Source organism: Mandrillus leucophaeus, unplaced genomic scaffold (genome assembly GCF_000951045.1).
Source record: "Mandrillus leucophaeus isolate KB7577 unplaced genomic scaffold, Mleu.le_1.0 Scaffold713, whole genome shotgun sequence".
In the NCBI taxonomy this organism is placed as follows: domain Eukaryota; kingdom Metazoa; phylum Chordata; class Mammalia; order Primates; family Cercopithecidae; genus Mandrillus; species Mandrillus leucophaeus.
Genome location: NW_012107731.1, coordinates 450,624 through 472,874, shown reverse-complemented (window position 1 = coordinate 472,874; position 22,251 = coordinate 450,624). Strand labels below are relative to the sequence as shown.

Here is a 22,251-nt window from a genome sequence, read left to right as displayed (position 1 = left end):
CCATCTCTAAGAGTAGGTCTGCAAGCAACAAATTATTTTAGTTTTCCTTCAACTGAGGATATCTTTATTTCCCATTTATTCCTGAAAGATAGTTTCGCTGATAATGCAATTTGAAGCTGATAGTTTTTTGTTTGTTTCCTGTCAGCAGTTAAACACTTTTGTCCCATTTTTGTTTTCTGGCTTCCAGTTTCACATGAGAAATCCACTTTCATTTGATATTCTCCTGTCAATAATACATCATTTTTCTCTGGCTGTTTTCAATAATTTTCTTTCTTTTCAGTTGTCAGAAGTTTAATTATCATGTATCCTGATATGAGTCTTTTGGTGGTTTACTCCCTTTAGGGTTTGCTCAGCTTCTTGTATCTGTAGGTTTATATCTTTCACTGAATTTGGAAAATTTTCAGCCATTATTTCAGCCCTGCTCTTTCTCCTTTCTTGAACTTCAAATATATGAATGGTTTTTAAATTTAAATTTAATTATTTTTTATTACACAAGTCCCTCATGCTTGATTTTTTGTTTTGTTTTGTTTTCTCCTTTTATAAGACTGGGTAAATTCAATTTATATATCCTCAAGTTCACTGATTCTCTTATCTGTTATCTCCATTCCACTAGGAGCTCATCCAGTGAGTTTTTTGTTTCTCTTCTGTTATTGTTACTGGTGGAGGAGATCCAAGTTATCCCAAGTTACCAGTGGCATATTCGAATGGGTCTGCAGCAACTTCAGTCCTCCTCAGTAGAAATAATTTGACTGAGGGGCATAAAGCAGAAGAGACCAAGGCAAGTTTCAGAGCAGGAGTGGAAGTTTATTTAAAAAGCTTTAGAACAGTAAGGAAAAAAAGGAAAGGAAAGAAGGAAAGTACAACTTAGAAGACAGCCAAGTGGGCGACTTGAGAAACCAAGTGCACAGCTTGACCTCTTGACTTGGGGCTTTATATGCTGCCATACTTCCAGGATCTTATTGGGAAGCTGCTGATCAGTTTTAGGTGTTTTCTATCTATTAGGAGAATGCCTTTCCCTGGCACTGGCTATGAACAATTATTACTTTAGAGAAACTGTTAACCACCTGACCATCAGCTGAAGGTCACCCAACACTCCTGGTGTGTGTGGTGGGGAGCCCTGTTCTGCCCTGCTCATACCTGATTAGTTACCTACTGTAACATTATTGTATCTTTCACCTGTACTATTTCCATTTCAGTTGGTTCTTTTTTTGTTTGTTTTTTGAGTCAAGGCCTCGCTCTGTCACCCAGGCTGGAGTGTAGTGATGCGATATCACAGCTCACTGTAGCCTCAACCTCCTCAGCTCAAGTGATCCTCCCACCACAGCTTCCTGAGTAGCTAGGACTACAGGCTCACACCAACATGCCCAGTTAATTTTTGTATTTTCTGTAGAGAAGGGGGGTTTTGCCATGTTGCTCAGGCTGGTCTCAAACTCCTGGGCTCAAGCAATCTACCTGCCTCGGCCTCCCAAAGTGCTGGGACCATGCCCCACTTTCATTTGTGTGTGTGTCTGTGTGTGTGTGTTTTGATGGAGTCTTGTTCTGTCGCCCAGGCTGGAGAGCAGTGGCATGATCTTGGCTCACTGCAACATCTGCCTCTCGGGTTCAAGCAAATCTCCTGTCTCAGCCTCCTGAGTAGCTGGGACTACAGGTGCACACCATCACACCCAGCTAATTTTCGTACTTTTAGTAGAGATGGGGTTTCACCATATTGGTCAGGCTGGTCTCTAACTCCCGATCTCAGGTGATCCACCCGCCTCGGCCTCCCAAAGTGCTGGGATTACAGGTGTGAGTCACAGCGCCCAGCCTCATTTAGTTCTGTTTAAAAATAACTTTTATTTCTTTGCTGAAATTTTCCAATTTTTCACCTGTTTCAAATGATTTTTTATTCCTTTTTGAATCCTTTTTATGATGGCAGTTTTAAAATCCTAGTAATTCCAACATCTGATTTATCTCAGTGTTGATGTTACTTGATTGTCTTTTCTTAAATTGTGAGTCTTCTATTATATCCTGGACATTTTGTTTATTATGTTAGGAGACTCTATTTAAACTTTCTATTTTAGCAGGCACTCATCTCATTTAGCTTTAGCATGCAGATCCTCTCCTACTTTTGTCAGCTATCATTCTAGTGAAGTTTGGTTTTTGAAAGCTTTTTGGTGCTGTTTTGGTCTGATTGGTTTGTCTGCTGCCACTGGGGCTCCTCCTGTTTTCTGCTTGTGCTGCCTGAGGGGAGCAGACATGGTTTCCCTAGGCCTGTTGCCCAGGGTCTCTTAGTTGGTCATGGAACTTTCAGGCTTGCAATGACAAAGAGGCTTCCCTGCCTAGTCCCTGGTTTTGACAGGGTCCCCATCTGCCTGTGGAGATGAAGTAGTCGTCCTGGGATGAGCACTTGTGGCAGGGCCTCTTTTGCTGATGTCTCCTGCTGCCCATGTCTCTGAGTAGGGAAGGGTAGAGATGGAGAGCCCTTTGTCTGGCTGCTTATTGTTAGTGGGGAATGAGGGAGGTCTTGATGTCTTGATTAATCCCTCTTCATGATGCTGTCAGGCTCACCTCTTGTTGGAGGGAATCCTGCTTGATCTAGGGGAGGAATAAGCCTACCTGGGCTGCCTTCTCTTGTTAGGTTGGGGGTCAAGAAATACCCAGCCTGGACTGCCACTTTGTTGGGTGACAGGACATAAAACATCTTGCTGCTGTGTTTTTACACTAGCCCTGGGATCCCAAAACAGCTCTCCTTCATACCACCTTTCAGAGTTCTCCTTTGGTTGCCACTTGTGTTATTTCCAGGCCTTATGGTTGTACTTAGTGGGAAGGAATAGTGAGAAATGAATCTACACTGTCTTGTCTGTACTGGAAGTCCAATCAATCAATAGGATTTTAGAGTATGAAATTCTCAAGATAGACAATATTTTAGTCAGTCTTATGCTTCAGTAGCCTCCATACTAGCTTGCTGACTTTGAACAGGACTTCAGTTATGTCATTCACACAAAATATATTTAAAGCTCCCAGCCCAAGACCGGGCACGGATGAACCACTCAATAGGTATTCAGTCTTTTCCTAGAAATCATCTAGTTCAAACCACCTGTCTTAAATATAAGGTAACAGAGGCCTAGAGAAACAAGGTAGCCTTTCAAATGTGCTGTGCCTTACACATACCCAAGTAGCATTTTCCCCCGAAAGGCCAAAAGCATACTCCATTCATTCTTGATTTTGTTCCTTACTTCTAGAGGTAGTTCTAGTTCAGTTGGACAGGATTTGAAGATTGAAACTAATCATACCAATTTGTATTTGAAAAGTACTTCCAAATTTGCAAAGTGCTTTTGCAGTAACAATTTCCCTTGGTTGTCATAATCACAGCATGAGTCTGGCAGGGTAGAGATTATTCCTGTTTTGCAAATAAGGAAGCACAGTAAGTCAGAGGGCTGACAAATCCAGAAGCGCTTTCTCATTTAGGGGCTTCCTTTGACACCATCTCTCCTGTGAAACTAAGCCTTTACTGAATGACAGGAGGCTGTGAACATAGTTGATTTCAGAGTGCCCAGCTTGCCACACCCTCAGCCACAGCTAACACAGTGCATTACCTTGGGACTACAGAGTGAATAAATTCCAAGATCAGGCTTATGTTCTATACATAGTACCATGAAAATTTGGAGCTCAAATTACCCTTAGAGTTTGATATGGTTTGGATCTGTGTTCTAACCCAAATCTCATGTTCAATTGTAAGCCCCAGTACTGGAGGTGGAGATCCTTCATTAATGGTTTAGCATCATCCACTTGGTGTTGTTCTCCTGATAGTGAGTTCTTGTGAGATCTGGTTGTTTAAAAGTGTGTAGCACCTTCCTCTTCACTCTCCTGCTCCTGCTCCTGCCATGTGAGATGCCTCACTTCCACTTTGCCTTATGCTCTGATTGTAAGTTTTCCCAAGGCCTCCTCAGAAGCCAAGCAGATGCCAGCATCATGCTTCCTGGACAGCCTGCAGACCTGTGAGCCAATTAAACCTCTTTTCTTGATAGATTACCTACTCTCAGGTATTTCTTTATAGCAATGGGAGAAAGCACTAATACAGAGTTTGTTTGTTAAAAAAAAAAAACAAAACTCCTACCAGAATAGATGAAATTACCCATCTGTATAGGTCACCTCAGGGAAGGTGGTTACCTCAAATTAGAAAGCAGGTTGCTGAATTCTAACCAAGGAAAATAGGGTATAGCTCAGAAAGGCAAGATTGAAATTTGATATAGAAGGCGGCTGTAGCGTGTTTAACAATAGGAGCCTGGTTGAATAAACTATAGCTCATATAGTGAGATACTATGTGGCCATTAAAATAGCAAAATAAACCTCTATTTATAGAAATGGAAAGATGTTCAAAATTAAGTGAGACTATTACATAAGAGTGAACAGTAGTCCTATTTCGTTCTCTGCATGTAGATTTCTCTCTGCATAGAAAAATTATGCTGTGTTCTTTTTTGGTTCTCTATATTTTAAAAACATTATACAATGAACAAAGATTTGTTGGTTAATTCAGCATAATATATTATATTGGAATCTGACTGTATATAGACATTATGTGAAGAGTAGGAAGGGGCTGAATGGAGGTGAAAAAAGAGGCATAAGAGTGAGAACTTGTCAGTGTAATCAGCAGCATCAGGGCTGAAGGTAGGAGGAGGCTGACTAATGCTTTTTGACTTTTTTATGTGCCAGGGACTTTACCAGGTAGTACTTTACATGTTAGCTCTGTTAACTTGCATAATGACCCTGTGTGGTAGGTACAATTATCATTCCCATTTTATAGATAAGACGTCTGAGGCTGAGAGAGAGAAAATGACTTGCCCAAAACCACTGGGCTAGTGAATGGCAGAGACAGGACCAGAACCCAGGTCCCTCTGTGTTCCACCCACTGGAGGCCCAGATCACGTAGTCCCCAGAGAGGGAAGCTCTTTTGAGGCCTGGAGGAATAACCTCCAAATTCATGAGTGAGGTTGCTGGGAGATGGGGTGGTGGGGGCAGGAGAGAAGGCCCTGAAAGGGGATGAAGAGTTTGGTCCGTAAACAGGTCTGTCCCCAATGTGAACAGACAAACTGATATACTGTCAGCACTCTTTTGTGAGTTAAGTTGGTGTCAGTCTTGCCCTCACAGCTGGTCACTGAGAGTGCTCTTCAGAACCAGGTGCCCGGATACCTTTCTTGTCTTATTTTAACATCAACAGAGTATTTTAACCTACGTGCAGACTCTGTCTTTGTAAAGTGGTTCATCTGTTGAGGCTAGGTCAGTGTACCACTTTTGGAGGTATGCCATCTTTTCTTTTATTTGTAGCTAATACACAGGAACCTCACACATGCAAAAGACTGAAGGTTTTTAATTTTGGATAAAAAACACTGTATCGTCCAAACATTTACAAACTGTAACATAACTGCAGTAGAGGGCCAATGGGCTCTGTGGCACTGGACAAAACAACTGGCAGTGAACATCGTCACTGGGTCACACATCCATATCGCAGTGGTGTGACAGGCTTAAGATAACACATGACAGGGGATTAAAGTCAATCATTCACGCTGTTGTACCTTGGCAAGTTCAGACTTGAGCTGCTGTGACAGTGTCAGTCTGTACACCTGGAGCTAATAAAAAGTCAAGTTCTCAAAGAACCTATATAGTTCAATTCTGAATTATACATCAGTTGCATATCTTCATGCAGGTATGTGGCTGACATTAACGTATTACAGATAACACTGGTCATATACTTGAATCTTACTTTTAAAGCTGCCTGATAATATATCCCAGAGAAAAGGCCAATTGCTTCACTTTGGTTTGTATCTCTGGCTTGGCATGTCCCAAAGTACTCATTAAACTTAGCTAGACAATATCAAAGTAAGAGGCTTAGCACTAAAAGAGTTTCTAATTTCTTGGACAAATCCTCTTCATCTGAATGCCCAAATAACCTATGAGACCAGATGCTACTAAAGTTCTAGTACACACACACACACACAGCTACACTATGAGCTATATTCCAAGAGGACTGAACTTGTTAGCTGTTCCTATGCCAGAGGCATTGTCAAACTATAATATACAACATGCTCTGTTTCAGAAGTAGAATATGTGCTCTGCATTCTCATTGGCATTCACAAAATGAAGAAACCACCGTGTCTGCAAATGCAAGTGAAGTGGAGACTTGGAGACACTTTATGTGAACTGGTATGGCCAAATGCATGTGAAGTGGGACCAGAAGACAAGGGTCTTTGAACACTGATTATCTATGATTTTGGGGCATGTTTCTCACCTGACAGGTGAGAAATCCAATGTTGCTTCAGCAAAAGAAGCAAAAGAAAGCTAAGGACTGATCTGCCTCAGGGACATGTTAAGGGGGGAGAATACCACCTATCATCCTTCACTCTCTAAAAGAAGAGAAAACCCAGGACTACATATCACAACAGAAAAATGTTGACAAAGAAAATACACAATTCATAGCATTCTTAAGGAGAGTTTCTACCAGTGTAAAATCCTTAAAAAGAAAATATAGTAGTCTCAGTACCACTTGGAAAAGACTTTTGGACCTTATTGTGAACAATTTAATCTCAAGGAGCACATGAAATTTTAAATAACTGGAATGCTGGTAATCATGGATAGGTATATACTCTTTTTGTTGAACTGGCCAGGTATGTTTCTGTATTATTCTCTTCCCCCGACCCTTCCCACCTCCTTCTCCACAACTGGGATTCTGTAAGGGCTGATGTAGAGCCTGCTACAAAGTTAAGTATGAAACCATGAAAATGGTTGAAAGGTTAACAAAGCTGTGGAAGAGAAAAAAGCTTTCAGGTTACCCCCAATGCTTTAAAAAGCACCAAGAGACAGGACACCAGACTTAACATGGAAGCCATTGGTTTCACACATGCCAACTTCTCGGCATATGTTTGTTCAGTTCCTGCAACACTCATGGGTCTAAATGAGACAGCTGTTTTCAAAGCACACTTCTCTTTTGTGAAAACAGTCACAAATCACAGAGAATGTAACATGCTTTTACTTGCATTGACATGTAAAGGAGACATGGGCTGCCGACTGGTGACAATACTAGTACTTCCTATTTCAGGGGAAGGCAAAGACTGTCAGTCCCACAGCCAGGGAATCAGAGAAGACATGTTTTATAGGGCTTGAAAAGCACATTTTGCGTTTTTGTTTTTTGCTTTGGAAAAGTTTCTATGCCACCATCAAATACTCTGAAATCACAACTGCCTTTAAAAGGACGAGAAAACAAGAGTCCGTTATGACCTCACATCTTTCCATTTGTCTGTTACTGCCTGACACCTCAACCATTTCTTCACAGTATATTAAAACAAAAACAAAAACAAAAACATAGGAACAGCATGTAAGGCTTAAGCCTTGTCTTTTTGTTTTTAAATGTGTACATCAAAAGGAAGGTTTTGATTTGGCACTTAGAATAAAGCAATCAGACTTGGTTGGAATCATATCTGCCTGTATCATACAAACAATTCTGAGAGTGAGATGCCTGAAGGTCAGGTAAAAATTTAGTTTAGAGATCACTAAATCATAAACATTGGAAAGTAATAAAGTGAGAATTATCTTCCTAGGTATAAACCAATCTGGAGTACAGTAAGCCCCTTTTGAGAGGGATATTTTAATGTAAAAGTAATTTACGTTACCCTACACAATTGTTTAGAAAAAGTACACTTAATAAAATACTCTCATAGAGAGATTTCCCAATAGTATATCAAAGCCTAATTAGCATCAAGAAGAGTTGGGTGTTTAATAAAAGCCAGTATGTAACAAAGAACTAACATGATCATCTTTAGTTATTAAACTTCTCTTTCTACTAAATTAAGGCCAAGCTTAAATAGTTACCAATTAGGTTTGAAAAGCACCTCTTAAAAAGACTTGGATTCCTTTTTGGCTGGAAGTGTTCTGAGAAAGGTCTCACTTCCAGTGAAGTGTGAGGGGTATCTCAGACAAAAGGTGTTTCATGTATGTTGGCAGGCAATGACAACTGACTTGCTGGTAAATGAACATAATTTCTAAGGGTACTTTCCAAAGATACACATGTCTAATATATTCACCATAAGCTTTAGATTCTTTTAATTAGTTCTATATAGAGTTTCAGGTTTTCTTTCATAGAGCAAATCTTATTAGTGAATTTCTTCTTTAAAAAGTCAAACTGTTAGCTGTTATTTAAGTTTGTTATTTAAAATTGTTTTATTTATTACTGTGATAAATCTGTCATTCCATAAACTAAGTAAATAATTAATGCATTTTTAAAACGGTGGCCATGGTAGACTCTGAGCATGGCCACAAGCACAGGGACAGAGCCTGCCTCATGCTTAGAAAAGATAAGCAGTAACCCCCCCAGGCCTATGAAACTTGTGTAGAAAGCAGGCAGAGGTCAGATTAGTGGATGACAGTGGCAGGTGGTTAAATGCCTTCCTATTTAAGTAGAGTAGTCACATGAGAATGGAATTTCTGCTTGGGGAACTGGAAAGGTAGGACAGTGGGGGAAGGGAGTCACATTTCTTTCACAGGATAGGTGCTATATCAGAGTATGAAGTGAAAGCCATTAATAGATCATCTTTTCTAGTACTCCTGGCAACTTACCTTCAAGAGTCTCCTCACTATTGCTGGGCTCCTACCTATAGATAGCTAATCTACTTTTAATAGTGTATAAATACCTGGATTCCATCTTTTTCTTCTCAGATTTTTATTTTTATTTATTTATTTTCCTATCTTGAACGCTTTGTTCTTCTTTTTTTTTTTTTTTTTTTTTTTTCCGTGGTGAACAGGTTTTATTTAGATAGAGTTTTCACGGCAAAGGGAAACAAAAGAGATGGATAAACAAAATCTTTTCCCTAATACATAGTTCAGGTAACATTTTCGAATGTCTCATCTCTGGTTCCAACCAAACCACTGCAGAACATCTAAAAGTACAGCATCTGAATCCATAAATTTCCAATCTCATTCCTGGGGAAAGTGTAGAGTAGTAGCTGGTATTATTGGAACATATTAAAAATTTGGGGATTTTATCACTGTGGGAGAAATGACTTTTCCAACTCTCTTTTGCCATTCAGGTCTTCAACAATGACCTGCCTCTCAAATATTCCTCTCCAGCTGAAGTTACCCAACCTTCTAAGACAACTAATTAGCCAAGGACCAATCACCTGAGGGCTAAAGTAATTATCAAGACTATATCAACTTGTTCCATGTATTAAATTAGATCACTGGAAAGCTACAGATCCCAAGTTACGGCCTTCTCACTGCATGACTTAATACTCTGTTGTTGAACTTTGAAGTTTAATGGTAAAGATATAGCCATATGGAAAACATTGCATAAAACAACTGTGACATATAACTGCTTACTAGATAATCGGATGTCAAGAATATTAAGATATAAGAATTGTTGAAAGACAATACCTTAAAACCTTTTTTTTTCTAACGAGCTGGTACAAACCTTGTCTTAAGTAATGCAATCCATGTAACTCCTTACATTTCTTCTTTTGTCTTATTTTCTAATATTAACTGCAATTGCAGCAATCATCTTTACCTTAATTTTTCTGGAACACATATTTTACCCAACTGTTACTTGTATTAATTCTTATTTTAATGGTTCTTTTATATTTTTATTGGTTTTGATGAAGCCAGATCAAATCTAATTTGGATTTAGAAAGGTATAAATAATAGATAAAACCTGCCTACTTTCTTCTATGTTGTCTTTGAAAGTTGATGGAGGGTTATTTTTTTAATTAGAGTATTTTTCACATCAGGAAAACAAAATTAGCTAGGTGTCTGGGTTAGGATGGGGTATCATGGGTATAGCAGAGAAAGAATGGAATAGTTCACTCTAACTTACACAGAGAGAGAATGGAATAGTTCACTCTAACTTACGCAGAGAGAGAATGGAATAGTTCACTCTAACTTACGCAGAGAGAGAATGGAATAGTTCACTCTAACTTAGGCCAAGATTGATTTTCTGAAATGGCTTTGGAAATATGCTACCTTTCCAACACTATAGCTCCCTCTTCGGCATTGAAAAGTCTTAGGTTAACTTTATAAAAAGGTGACTTATACTCCTGGTTTAACAACAGCCTGTATATATATATATATCTTTTGGGATTACTTTGCAGATGGGACATAGGTAAAAAAGCATGGACTGAAGTGAGGAGAAGATGAATGACAAGGGTGTGAACCCTCAGGCACCATTATTTTAGATGGTCTTTCAGTGATCAGTGACTATGATGAGGAAACAGTCTTAGCAGTGAGAGAGGTCTTAGAGAAGATTTAGGTTCTCGTTTCTTTTGTGTGTGTGTGTGTGTGTCTGTGTGTGTGTGTGATAGAGTTTTGCTCCTGTCACCCAGGCTGGAGTGCAGTAGCGTGGTCTCGACTCACTGCAACCTCCGCCTCTGGGGTTCAGCGCTTCTTGTGCCTCAGCCTCCTAAGTGGCTGGGACTACGGGCACCCACCACCACGCCTGGCTAATTTTTATATTTTAATAGAGACAAGGTTTCACCATGTTGGCCAAGCTGGTCTCCAACTCCTGACCTCAGGTGATCCACCCGCCTCGGCCTCCCAAAATGCTGGGATTACAGGCGTGAGCTACCACGCTTGGCCTAGGTTCTCCTGTTTCTCTTTCTTCCTTTGCGGCCAGGCTCTTCTCAGATTTTTAAATCCAACTGTAAAACCAAAAGGTGTTTTGTGTTGAGAATAAATAGGTGATTTTCATGCAGTCTTTTTTTTTAAGTTCTGTATATTTTATATGTAAGTAATAATGTGGCATGTTAGGGAATAAAAATATCAAAGACCAAACAAACTGGCCTCACAGATTTTGAGACTGAGATCAATCCCATGGCCTTAGATAATTAACAAAATAATCCAGTCTTTTAAAAATGCTGTTTTCACCTTTGGAAATACCAGAGTTGTGGTTTACTACTTCTAGTATAGAATTATATTGAAAAGACCTTCCTTTCACTATTGATTAATTTTGTTTTTGATCTAAGAAATAAGATTAGGTACTATGTACTGTACCTGTACAGATCTTTAGGAATAAATCAAGACTCTTCAGTCTTTTATAGAATTTGCAAAAACTACTACATCTTGTCATTTACCTTTTTACTTTCTCTGAAAACTCAACACACTCTATCCAGAACATCATGCTAATTAATAAACTGCAAAATGCAGATTGAGATATGGGAGAAAGATCTGGGAGCAAGATCCAGAATGGCTCACTGGTGGCAGATTGGTACTGTCATCCTTTTTGGCAACTTCCTTCACAAAGCCAGAAGTAGATGCAGCCTCCAGATCAAAATGGTGTGCACAAACCCCATTTTTTTTTTCCAAAAGAAGTCAAATGACAACTGGCAACATCTGATGATTTAGGTTATATAAAGCAAGGACTAAATCATGGAAAGAGGAGGACCAGCGAGATAAAAAAAGGAAATCATCTTGATGCTTTAAAATTATAGGATCAAGGTACCTATCAAGAACATGTAAGTAAAATATGGCCTTTATTTATTAATGGGGAAGACCCAAATAAATTAAGAGTTCTTTAAAAACAAAAAATTAAAAATTTACCAAGAGGAAGTAAATAGAAAAATGACTCCTGTTTACATATAAAAAAAAGACAACCAAGATGATTTAGAGTTCTTCCACTAAAGAGGATATTTTGGGTCTACAGTTTAGCTAGGGATAAGAAATCAAGGAGCTATCCTGGCACTCCTCTCCTACATTTAAATTAAACCCTTAAAAGGTTCCTCTTTCTCTCAAAGAAAAGCACCTAATGAGGTAATCCTTTAGATATTTCTACGTGCACAACTGGATGTGATAATCAAGGGATGCCTCTTTAAGTCATCTAATTTTTTAGCTTAAGCCAAATATAGAGTATTTGGAACAGACATTTTGGGTGAGGACCTGGATTCTGTTGGTATTAAGAGTTCTGGAATTGCTGAGAATATACAGAGCATGACCCAAACTGACTGAGGCCTATCCTACTCTCAGTATGTGGAAGTAGCAAAATCATGACTGAATATCCAATAGGACAGATGAAAAACCCATCAAGTATATCAACCCCTAGGAGAAAAGCTGGTGTTTAAATAAAAATACATCCCTTTCCCCAGGAGTATCTGGATCTGCTATCAGAATGGACTTTTTTCAAAACTGTACATTAGCACAAGGTGATAAACCTACCAGATTTAAAAGTAGTGCCAATTGTGTCTAAAAAATCCACAAACCTCATGAGATATCTAGATAAGCAAAACCATTTGTCTTCATAAAAAGACCTAAAAAAGGTCCTATTTTCCACAAAACCAGATGGGCACACAGACCATGTCTCAGTCTGAGTCTGAAGCACTGAGATTTTCAGTTACTTCCTGAACTGATGCAATTAATGTTACTAATTCAAACCCCATTAATTTGAAATTTATAATTTTAGACTGTAGTGGATTCAAGTTTACCTATGGACTATCTATGAAAAAGGGAATTGGCTAAGTATTATAACAAGACCTAGCTGGGGTGTGGGTTGGGGAAAGCATGTGTTGTAACTTAAGAAAACTTTCCTTATATATTTCAAACCACCAAGCACTCATGCACTCATGCTAACAATTAAGCATCATTTTGATTTCCTTTTCAGGAAAACATTATATGTCTCCATTGGCAATAATGTTAGCTAATATTCCATGACTAAGCATACCTGAAAGTAAGATTTTCTTTTAATATATTCTGCAATTCAGTTACCTGCTGTATACCATCTCTCCATACCCTCAAAAGGGTCATTATTGACCACTGTGACAATATTTCCACTTCACTCTCACATTACAGCAGTTAGGATAGAAAATAGGGGCGGTCGATCATTAAGGAAAACAGACAGTAGAACCAGCTTAATATGTGTCTCACCTGAGAGGCAACATTTCTATAGTTAAATCCCATTTTAGAACAATAACATATTCTTTCTCTTGCCTACACTCTGTACTGCTTAATATGAACATATTGGTCACTTAATCAGTAAAGTAATTCCCTTCCAGACTTAAGTGGGGAGAGGGATGCCTTGGCTTCACTCACTTAAACCAATTGGAAAAGCAGCATAGCCCTCTCTGGGACAAGAATCATTGTAGCTGCTGTAGGTATACCTAGCATGGAAGATGAGTAACTAACTCACTGATGCTTGGAGTAGTCTGCCTCCTTGGTGCTGGCCTTGGAGATGCCTGTGTCCCCCAAGATGCCCATGTCCCCAGAGAAACCCCTGGCCTCAGAAATACCCATGTTTCCAGATATGTCAGTGGCCTCAGAGATATCCATGGCCCCACAGATTCCTAAGTCTTCGGAGAAGCCCATAGTCTCAAAGGTGCTCATGTCTCCAGAGATGCCCATGGCCTCAGAGATGCCTGTCCCTCCAGAGATGCCCACATCCCCAGAGATATTTATGGCCCTAAGGCTGCTCACAATCTCACAATGGTTATGGTGGAGGTCTGCACACTGGGTTTTTACTTGATCCATCTGAGCTCGGAGGCCTCCTTCCCTGGAGAGGGTGCCATTCTCCATCAAGGTACTCAGGTCTCCATCGATACCCATAAAGCCAAGAGGATTGGTCAAAGGACTTCCCAGATGCTGGGATAATAAGTTTCCTAATTGAGTGCAGGTACAGATCTCTTCTGGTGGCTCATCACGGGCTTTTAGTTTCTGCCTCAGGAGCAAGAAAGGGTTAAGAAGAATTAGAAACAGGAGAAAAACTAGACAAACATCACCTTCATCTGCAGAGATCCTATTGCTGTCACTTATAATGGTAGCAAATGACCTTTTGCTCGCCCCCTCCCCCACAACATCTTTCCCTCATCACATGCCATAGTACTTTAGAAGCCCTACCATTGAAGAATCTCAAAGGTCTTATATCTATAAAAGTCCTCTTTTATGATAAGTGCAATTTTGTTCATGGGATGGGGAGAGGGCGGGGGAATAGATCACTAATATTTATTGAATACTTCTATGTGCTAGGCACTTTACGCACAGTATTTCCGTTTATCCTTATAATAAACCTATTAGTTTAGGTATTAGCTATATTTTACAGATGAAGAAACTGAGGCTCAGAGAAGTTAAGTAAGTCACCCAAATTTGCACATGTACGAAGTAAACAACTAGGATCTGACCCTGCATCTACCTAACGCCAAAGTCTATGACCTGTCATCTACCTCATGCTACCTCTAACAGATATTTTCACTTTCAGAGATAATATAATGATTCACTGATACTTTACAACAGTGATTCTTTGGCGTCATAAGTCCCCATTGAAAACGTGATGAAAATTATGGACCTTCTCTTCAGAAAAATGCATACATTTTTCTGAAGGTGATGGGGGGAGTCTTTTAAATTTTCATTTTGTACCTTATTATATTCTGTATTTTCTAACTTTACACTTGTATTGTCTTTTAAAAAAAGTAAACAGGGTTATCTGGGTGATACTATCAGCCATTTTTGTTTTTCTGCTCTGTATTAAAAAAAGAAAGCTAATAACACACATACATAACAACACATACACACTTCAAAAAGAAGTCTTTCCAGAGTGATCTGAGTCTATTTGAAATGAATCTGATTCTCTCTCAGGAGTCAGGCAGGGATAAGTGAAAGGGCTGGGTCAAGAATAGGGCACCTTCCCTGAGGGCCTTGTGGAAGAATCTGCTAGTAGCTAAAAGAGGAGCCCTAAGAAGTAGTTTCTCTACTACATCTAATCTACTTAAGACTGGGCCTTCTCGGGGATGCATGCTTCCTATGATTTTAAGTTATGCTTTAGTTCGCCCTCCCACCTTTTTTTAAAAATGGAACCAAGTAACTGGCTGTTGCCTCCCAAGAGGACATTAAAAAGTTTGGGATCTGATGTAATCACAACACATTTATTTTCACAATAAAATGACATTTGTTTACTTACAGGAAGCAGAAAAGCTATGCCTTATCTGGCTTAAAGTGGGTTCACATCCAGTTCCTAAATAGCACACCATTTCCAATAATTCTTTTCTAAGAGGTACCTTTCTCCTGTCCTTCAAACAAACCCTTAGGGATCCCTACATTTCATAAGCAGCTCAGTTTATGAAATTAACAAGAAATAATTTTTGAGTTCTGTAACCTGTAATTAAAAAACAAGTGTCCAACATGGTCACTCAATAAGCTGAGTTTGCAGTCTACATGGGAAGGAAATAAGAACCTTCTTTTATAAGATTTTTAATTGGAAAACAGCAATTGCACTGTTCTTATCAGTATACCCAAGATGTTATATTTATTCTCTTGATGGATAACAAATGCTATGTGATTTCCCTAGTCATTCCCTCTTGTTCCTCCTACTCATTCCATCCAGATCCAAAAAGAGATAAAGAGAACAACTTTACTTGTTTATCTAGATGAGTGACATATTTACCACATTTTGGGAAGTAAGAAAAGGAGTTATGCTGAAAGCTTTGTAGACACGGGACACATGAAAAGCCAAAGAGTATAAAAAAGCCAGTCAGGGAGCTTTCCACAAGTATCAATTCAACTCCAAGCAGGCTGGACCTACCCAGAATGGGCAAGAAGATCTCTCTTTGGGACTTTTCTCCTCACCTTTTCTAGTTCATGCACATCTGTCTCCAGCATTGCTCTCTGTTTCTTAATTTCCAGGAGGTTCTCTAGTATACTCTGCTTGGCCTGCAGCCCTTTGTCAAAGCGGTTATACATCCCACACCAGAACCTCAAATAGACAAAAAGGGTGGGGGGGGGGAGTGGGTTAGTTTAGCTGGAGTGATTGATTACCAATGTTTTCCTTGTGCCAAGAAAATATTAGCCTAGTAGGTGGGAAGATCTCATGAGTACTGTAATTTGATGACATTAAAAAGAATGGACATGCTCATAATTGGAAAGAGTAAAGATACCAGCAGAAAAATCTCAGGTAAAGGAGACACTTTAGACTTTAGCAAACTTGAGGTTCTTTTAAACAATCAAATTATGCTTTTACTTTGAGATAATTATAGACTCACATGTAGTTTTATGAAATAATAAGGGAGAGGAGTGACATCACCAAGATGGCAGAATAGGAAGCCCTGGACTCTCCTTCCCCCAATGGATACACTAATTTAATTGCGACACAAGGATCAATTCCCTTTATGAGAAATCCAGCAACTCATGGAGAGGCTTCTGCAGCCTGGATAAGTATGAAACCAACCAGATTGTAAATAAAACATCTGTAGAAGAAGCAGAAACATCCACTCATCATAATCCCTACTCCCAGCACAGTGCCATAGGATCAGGAGGAAACCCCCATTCCCAGCTTCTACCTCAGAATGGAAGAAGCTGGACTGCTCATCTAACATCCCAACTTCTCCAGGTGCCACCTGAAAGACCGGCTTCTTTCTCACCTATTTCAAAGAGTTGAAAGGGTCTGGCATGTGATAGTATCCGGAGGGCTACAGAGAAGAAAGTGGCAGTTTCAACTAGCATGTAGGCATGTACCACAGCTCCTGTACCTGGCTCAACACAGGGTAGGGGGAAAATCCCAGTTCCCAGCTTCTCCCTGGGAAGGGGAAAAGTTGGAACATGCACCCAGCATTCTAAATTCTCCAGGATCTACCAAGGGAATGGCTTTTGTGCCACCTGTCTAGGAGCATTGATGAAACTGGACATACTCTGGATGCCTGGGGGACACTAATAACAAAGACAGCAGTTTAAACTAGGACAATGGGTTGAAAGGCCCACAGAAGCTCTGGCTTGGTTGGCTGGTGAATGTCTTCTCCTATACAAGGCCAATTCATATGACTGGGAGTGATAGTGGATTTTTCTAATGTGGAGAAAAAGGGTAACACAATCTGAACAAAGAAAGAAGCTAAAACTCCAGAAACTGACTCTAATGAAAATATATGAATGACCTGACATAGAACTCAAAGTATCCCTCATGGAAAATCTCAACAAGCTCAGGAGAACAATCCATAAACAAAGTGAAAATTTCAACAAAGAGACAGAAAATATAAAAGAATAGGCAGATGTCTTAAAGCTGAAGAATACAATAACTGAAGTAAAGAATCCAATAGAGGAGTTCAACAACAGACTAGAGCAAGCAGAAAAAAGACTAAGCAGACTCAAACACAGATTATTTGTCATTATCCAGTCAGAGGGACACAAAGCAAAAAGAATAAAAAAATAAATAAAATAGCTTAAGGGACCTATGGGACACCATTAATTAGCAGACCAATATATGCATTATGGGAGTCCCAAGAGAAGATAGGAAGGACTAGAAATCTTATTTAAAGAAATAATGACTGAAAACTCTCTAAATCTGGGGTAGGAAATGGATATCCAGATCTAGGAAGCCAAAATGACCCAAATACGATGAATCTAAAGAAATCCACACTGAGACATATGATAATCAAATTGTCAAAAGTCAAAAACAGAATTTTGAAAGCAGTAAGATAAAACCAACTTGTCATATGCAGGAAAATCCATTAGGACCATCAGCAGACATCTCAGCAAAAAAAACTTTCAGGTCAGAATAGAGTAGAGAGTGGGATAATATATTCAAAGAGCTGAAGGAAAACTAAAACTATGAACCAATAATGATATATGTAGCAAAACTGTTCTTCAAAAACTAAAGAGAGAACACGACTTTCCCAGACAAACAAAAGCTAAGAGAGTTCTTTACCACTAGACCTGCCTCACAGGAAATCTAAAGGGAAGTCTTCTCTTTAGATTGAAAGGGAAATGAAAATGAAAACAAAAATGAAAGAATGCTAAATAGCAACACAGTAGCATAAAAAAGTATAAAAGTTGTTGGTGAAGGTAAGTATATAAACTAATAAAGAATACTATATTACTGTAATGATTGTGGGTAAGTCACTTTTAATTGTAGTATAAAGTTTTTAAAAAGTATTAACATAATTATAAAGTATGCCAATGAATATACAATATAAATAGATGTAAACTTTGACATGAATAACATAAGGGAGAAGAAGAAAACGTGTAATGTGTGCATAATTGAAGTTAAGTTGTTACTTGTTTAAGACAAGAGTGTTAGACTGTTAGATATTTTATGTAAGCCCCATGGTAGCTACAAAGGAAATACCTACAGAAGTTAAAAAAAAAAAAAAAAAGTGAAACAAATCAAAGCATAAACTAAACAAACAAACAAAACAAACAAAACATAAAGGAATAGAGCAAGAAATGAAAAGAGGAACAACAACAAAATCCCTACAAGGCAAACAGAAAACAATGAACAAAATGGCAACAGTAAATCATCCCCTATCAATAATTACTTGAAATATATTCATAGATTAAACTCCTCAATAAAAATACACAGAAAGACTGAATAGTTTAAGAAAAACATCCTATTATATGCTGTCTATAAGAGATTCACTTTAGATTTAAGGGCATACATAGACTGAAAGTGAAGGGATAAAAAAAGATATTCCATGCAAATTGTAACTTAGAAAAAGAAAAAATGCACGTGTGGCAATAGTAATATCAGACAAAATGAACTTTAAGTCAAAAAATGTCATTGAGACAATGAAGAATTTTATATAATTATGGAAGAATCAATACACCAGGAAAATATAACAATTATAAATATATATGCATTCAACATCAGAGTACCTAAATATGTAAAGCAAACACTGATGGAACTGATGGGAGAAACAGACAAAAATACAGTAATAGATTACTTTAATACTCTACTTTCAATTATGGATAGAACAATCAGAGAAAGAAATCAAAAAACAAATAGCAGACTTGAACAACTCTATGGAACAAATGGACCTAATAGATATACAGAATATTCAACCCAGTAACAGTACAATACACATTCTTTTCAAAAGTACATGTAACATTCTTCAAGGTAGATCACATGTTAGGTCATAAAATAGAGCTTATCAAATTTAAGAAGATTAAAATCATACCAAGTATTTTTTTCTGTTCACAATGGAATGAAACTAGAAATCAATAGCATAAAGGAAACCTAGAAAGTTAAAAAATATATGGAAATTAAAAAAACACACTCTTAAACAACCAGTGGGTCAAAGAAGAAATCAAAAGGGAAATTGGAAATTATCTTGAAACAAACAAAACCGCAACATACCAAAATATGTAGGATGCAGCAAAGGCAGTACTAAGAAGGAAATTTATAAGCACAGCTATTACAGAAAACGGTATGGAGGTTCGACAAAAAATTAAAAATGGAAGTACCATATGATCCAGCAATCCCACTTCTGGGTAGAGGAACTGAAATCAGTATTTTGAAAAAATATCTGCACTCTCATGTTCATTCTGGCATTATTCACAAAAGTCAAGATATGGACTCAACCTAAGAGTCCATCAATAGATGACTGAATAAAGAAAATGTGATATATATACATAATGGAATACTATTCTACCTTAAAAAAGAAATAAATGCTGTCATTTGTGACAACATAGATGGAACTGGAGGACACTATGTAAGTGAAATAAGCCAGACACAGAAAGACAAAAACTCTGTTCTCACTTATACGTGGAAGCTAGAACAATCAAACTCATAGAAACAGAGAGTAAAATTGTGGTTATCAGAGGTTGAGATAGGAGAGAATGGGGAGATGCTGGCCAAAGGGTAGAAAGATGCAGTTAGATAAAAGGAGTGAGTTTTTGAGGTCTTCTGCCCAGCATGCTGACCATGGTTGACAATAATGTATTGTATATTTCAAAATTGAAGAGAGTAAATTTCAACTGTCTCACCACAAAAAATGATGGCTAAATGAGGTGATGGATATGCTAATTAGCTTGATTTAATCATTCCTCATTTTATTAATATATCAAAACATCACACTGTACACCTGAAATATATACAATTATGACTGGGCAATTAAAAATATTAATAAAAAGAGAAATTTATAGTGATAAATTATAGTGATAATTTATAGTGATACTAAAAAAGAAGAAAGATCTAAAATGAAAAACCTAACTTTATATCTCAGGAACTAGGAAAAGAACAAACTAGCCCAAAAGTAGTGGAGGAACAAATAATAAAGACTAGAGAAAAAATAAAAGAACTAGTGAATATAAAATCAAAGAAGCTAAGAGGTGAAGCCAGATGCAGTGGCTCACTCTTATAATCCCAGCACCTTGGGAGGCCAAGGCAGGAGAATTGTTTGAGGCCAGAAGTTCAAGACCAGCCTGGACTACACAGAGAAACCCTACCTCTACAAAAAAATTTAGAAAATAGCACATGCTTGTAGTCCCAGCAACTTGGGAGCTGAGTTTGAAGGACTGCTTGAGCCTTGTCCTGTCTGCAGCCAGGCCAGCAGAGTGAGTCTCTGTAAAACAAACAAACAAACAAACAAAGAAACTAAGACGTGTTTATTTTTCAGAAAAAAAATTCCAAAATTGATAAAACTTTAGCTAGACTAATAAATAAAATCAGAAATGAAAAAGGAGACATTACAACTGATGTAACAAAAATTTAAAAGATCATAAAGACAACAATGTACCAATAAATTGGATAACCTAGAATAAATGGATAAATCCCTAGAAACATACAACCTACCAAGACTGAATCACAAAGAAAAACTGAACAGACTAATATTGACTAAAGAAATTGAATCAGGAATCAAAAACCTCCCAGCAAAGAAAAGCCCAGGGCTAGAGGCTTCACTGAAGAATTCTCCCAAATATTTAAAGAATTAATGCTTTTTAAATTGTGTCTATTTGATTCTTCTCTCTTTTCTTCTTTATTAGTCTGGCTTGTGGTCTATCTATTTTGTTGATCTTTTGAAAAAACCAGCTCCTGGACTCATTAATTTTTTTGAAGGGTTTTTCATGTCTCTATCTCCTTCAGTTCTGATCTGATCTTAGTTACTTCTTGTCTTCTGCCAGAATTTGTTTGCTCTTGCTTCTCTAGTTCTTTTAATTGTGATGTTAGGGTGGTGATTTTAGATCTTTCCTGCTTTCTCCTGTGGGCATTTAGTGCTACAAATTTCCCTCTAAAGGCAGGTTTAGCTGTGTCCCAGAGATTCTGGTATGTTGTGTCTTCGTTCTCATTGGTTTCAAAGAACTTATTTATTTCTGCTTTAATTTCATTAATTACCCAGTAGTCATTCAGGAGCAGGTTGTTCAGTTTCCATGTAGTTGTGCAGTTTTGAGTGAGTTTCTTAATCCTGAGTTCTAAATTGATTGCACAGTGGTCTGAGAAACTGTTTGTTATGATTTCTGTTCTTTTGCATTTGCTGAGGAGTGTTTTACTTCCAATTATGTGGTCAATTTTAGAATAAGTGCAACGTGGTGCTGAGAAGAATGTATATTCTGTTGATTTGTGTTGGAGAGTTCTGTAGAAGTCTATTACTTCGGCTTCGTCTAGAACTGAGTTCAAGTCTCATTGCTCTGTCTAATATTGACAGTGGGGTATTAAAGTCTCCTGCTATTATTGTATGGGAGTCTAAGTCTCTTTGTGGTCTCTAAGAACTTGCTTTATGAATCTAGGTGCTCCTGTATTGGGTGCATATAAATTTAGGATAGTTAGTTCTTCTTGTTGCATTGATCCCTTTACCATCATGTAATGCCCTCCTTTGTCTTCTTTTTTGACCTTTGTTGTTTTAAGACTGCTTTTTTTTTAATTTATTTTTTTATTTTTTGCTTTCCATTTGCTTGGTATATATTCCTCCATTCCTTTATTTTGAGCCTATGTGTGTCTTTGCATGTGAGATGGGTCTCCTGAATACAGCACACCAATGGCTCTTGACTCTTTATCCAATTTGCCAGTCTGTGTCTTTTAATTGGGGGCATTTAGCCCGTTTACTTTAAGATTAATATTATTATGTATGAATTTGATCCTGTCATTATGATGCTAGCTGGTTATTTTGCCTGTCAGTTGATGTAATTTCTTCATAATGTCGATGGTCTTTACCATTTGGCATGTTTTTGCAGTGGCTGGTACTGGTTGTTCCTTTCCATGTTTAGTGCTTCTTTCAGGAGCTCTTGTAGGGGAGGCCTGGTGGTGACAAAATCTCTCAGCATTTGCTTGTCTGTAAAGGAGTTTATTTCTCCTTCACTTATGAAGCTTAGTTTGGCTGGATATGAGATTCTGGGTTGAAAATTCTTTAAGAATGTTGAATATTGGCCCCTACTCTCTTCTGGCTTGTAGGGTTTCTGCAGCGAGATCCGCTGTTAGCCTGATGGGCTTCCCTTTGTGGGTAACCCGACCTTTCTCTCCCTTAACATTTTTTCCTTCATTTCAACCTTGGTGAATCTGACGATTATGTGTCTTGGTGTTGTTCTTCTCGAGGAGTATCTTTGTGGTGTTCTCTGTAT

General features: G+C 38.1%; 1 protein-coding gene across 1 annotated transcript in view; it reads right to left on the bottom strand.

Annotated features, from left to right (window-relative positions):
- Positions 1-12,674: 12,674 nt before the first annotated feature.
- MTMR8 (myotubularin related protein 8) overlaps positions 12,675-22,251 on the bottom strand; it is a 106,528-nt gene continuing 96,951 nt past the window's right edge. Inside the window, exons 13-14 of the mRNA XM_011965031.1 lie at positions 15,559-15,685; positions 12,675-13,653 (exon numbers count right to left, since the gene is read on the bottom strand). Coding sequence (XP_011820421.1) covers positions 13,129-13,653; positions 15,559-15,685 — 652 coding nt within the window. The 3' untranslated portion in view covers positions 12,675-13,128. The remainder of the gene's footprint in view (positions 13,654-15,558; positions 15,686-22,251) is intronic.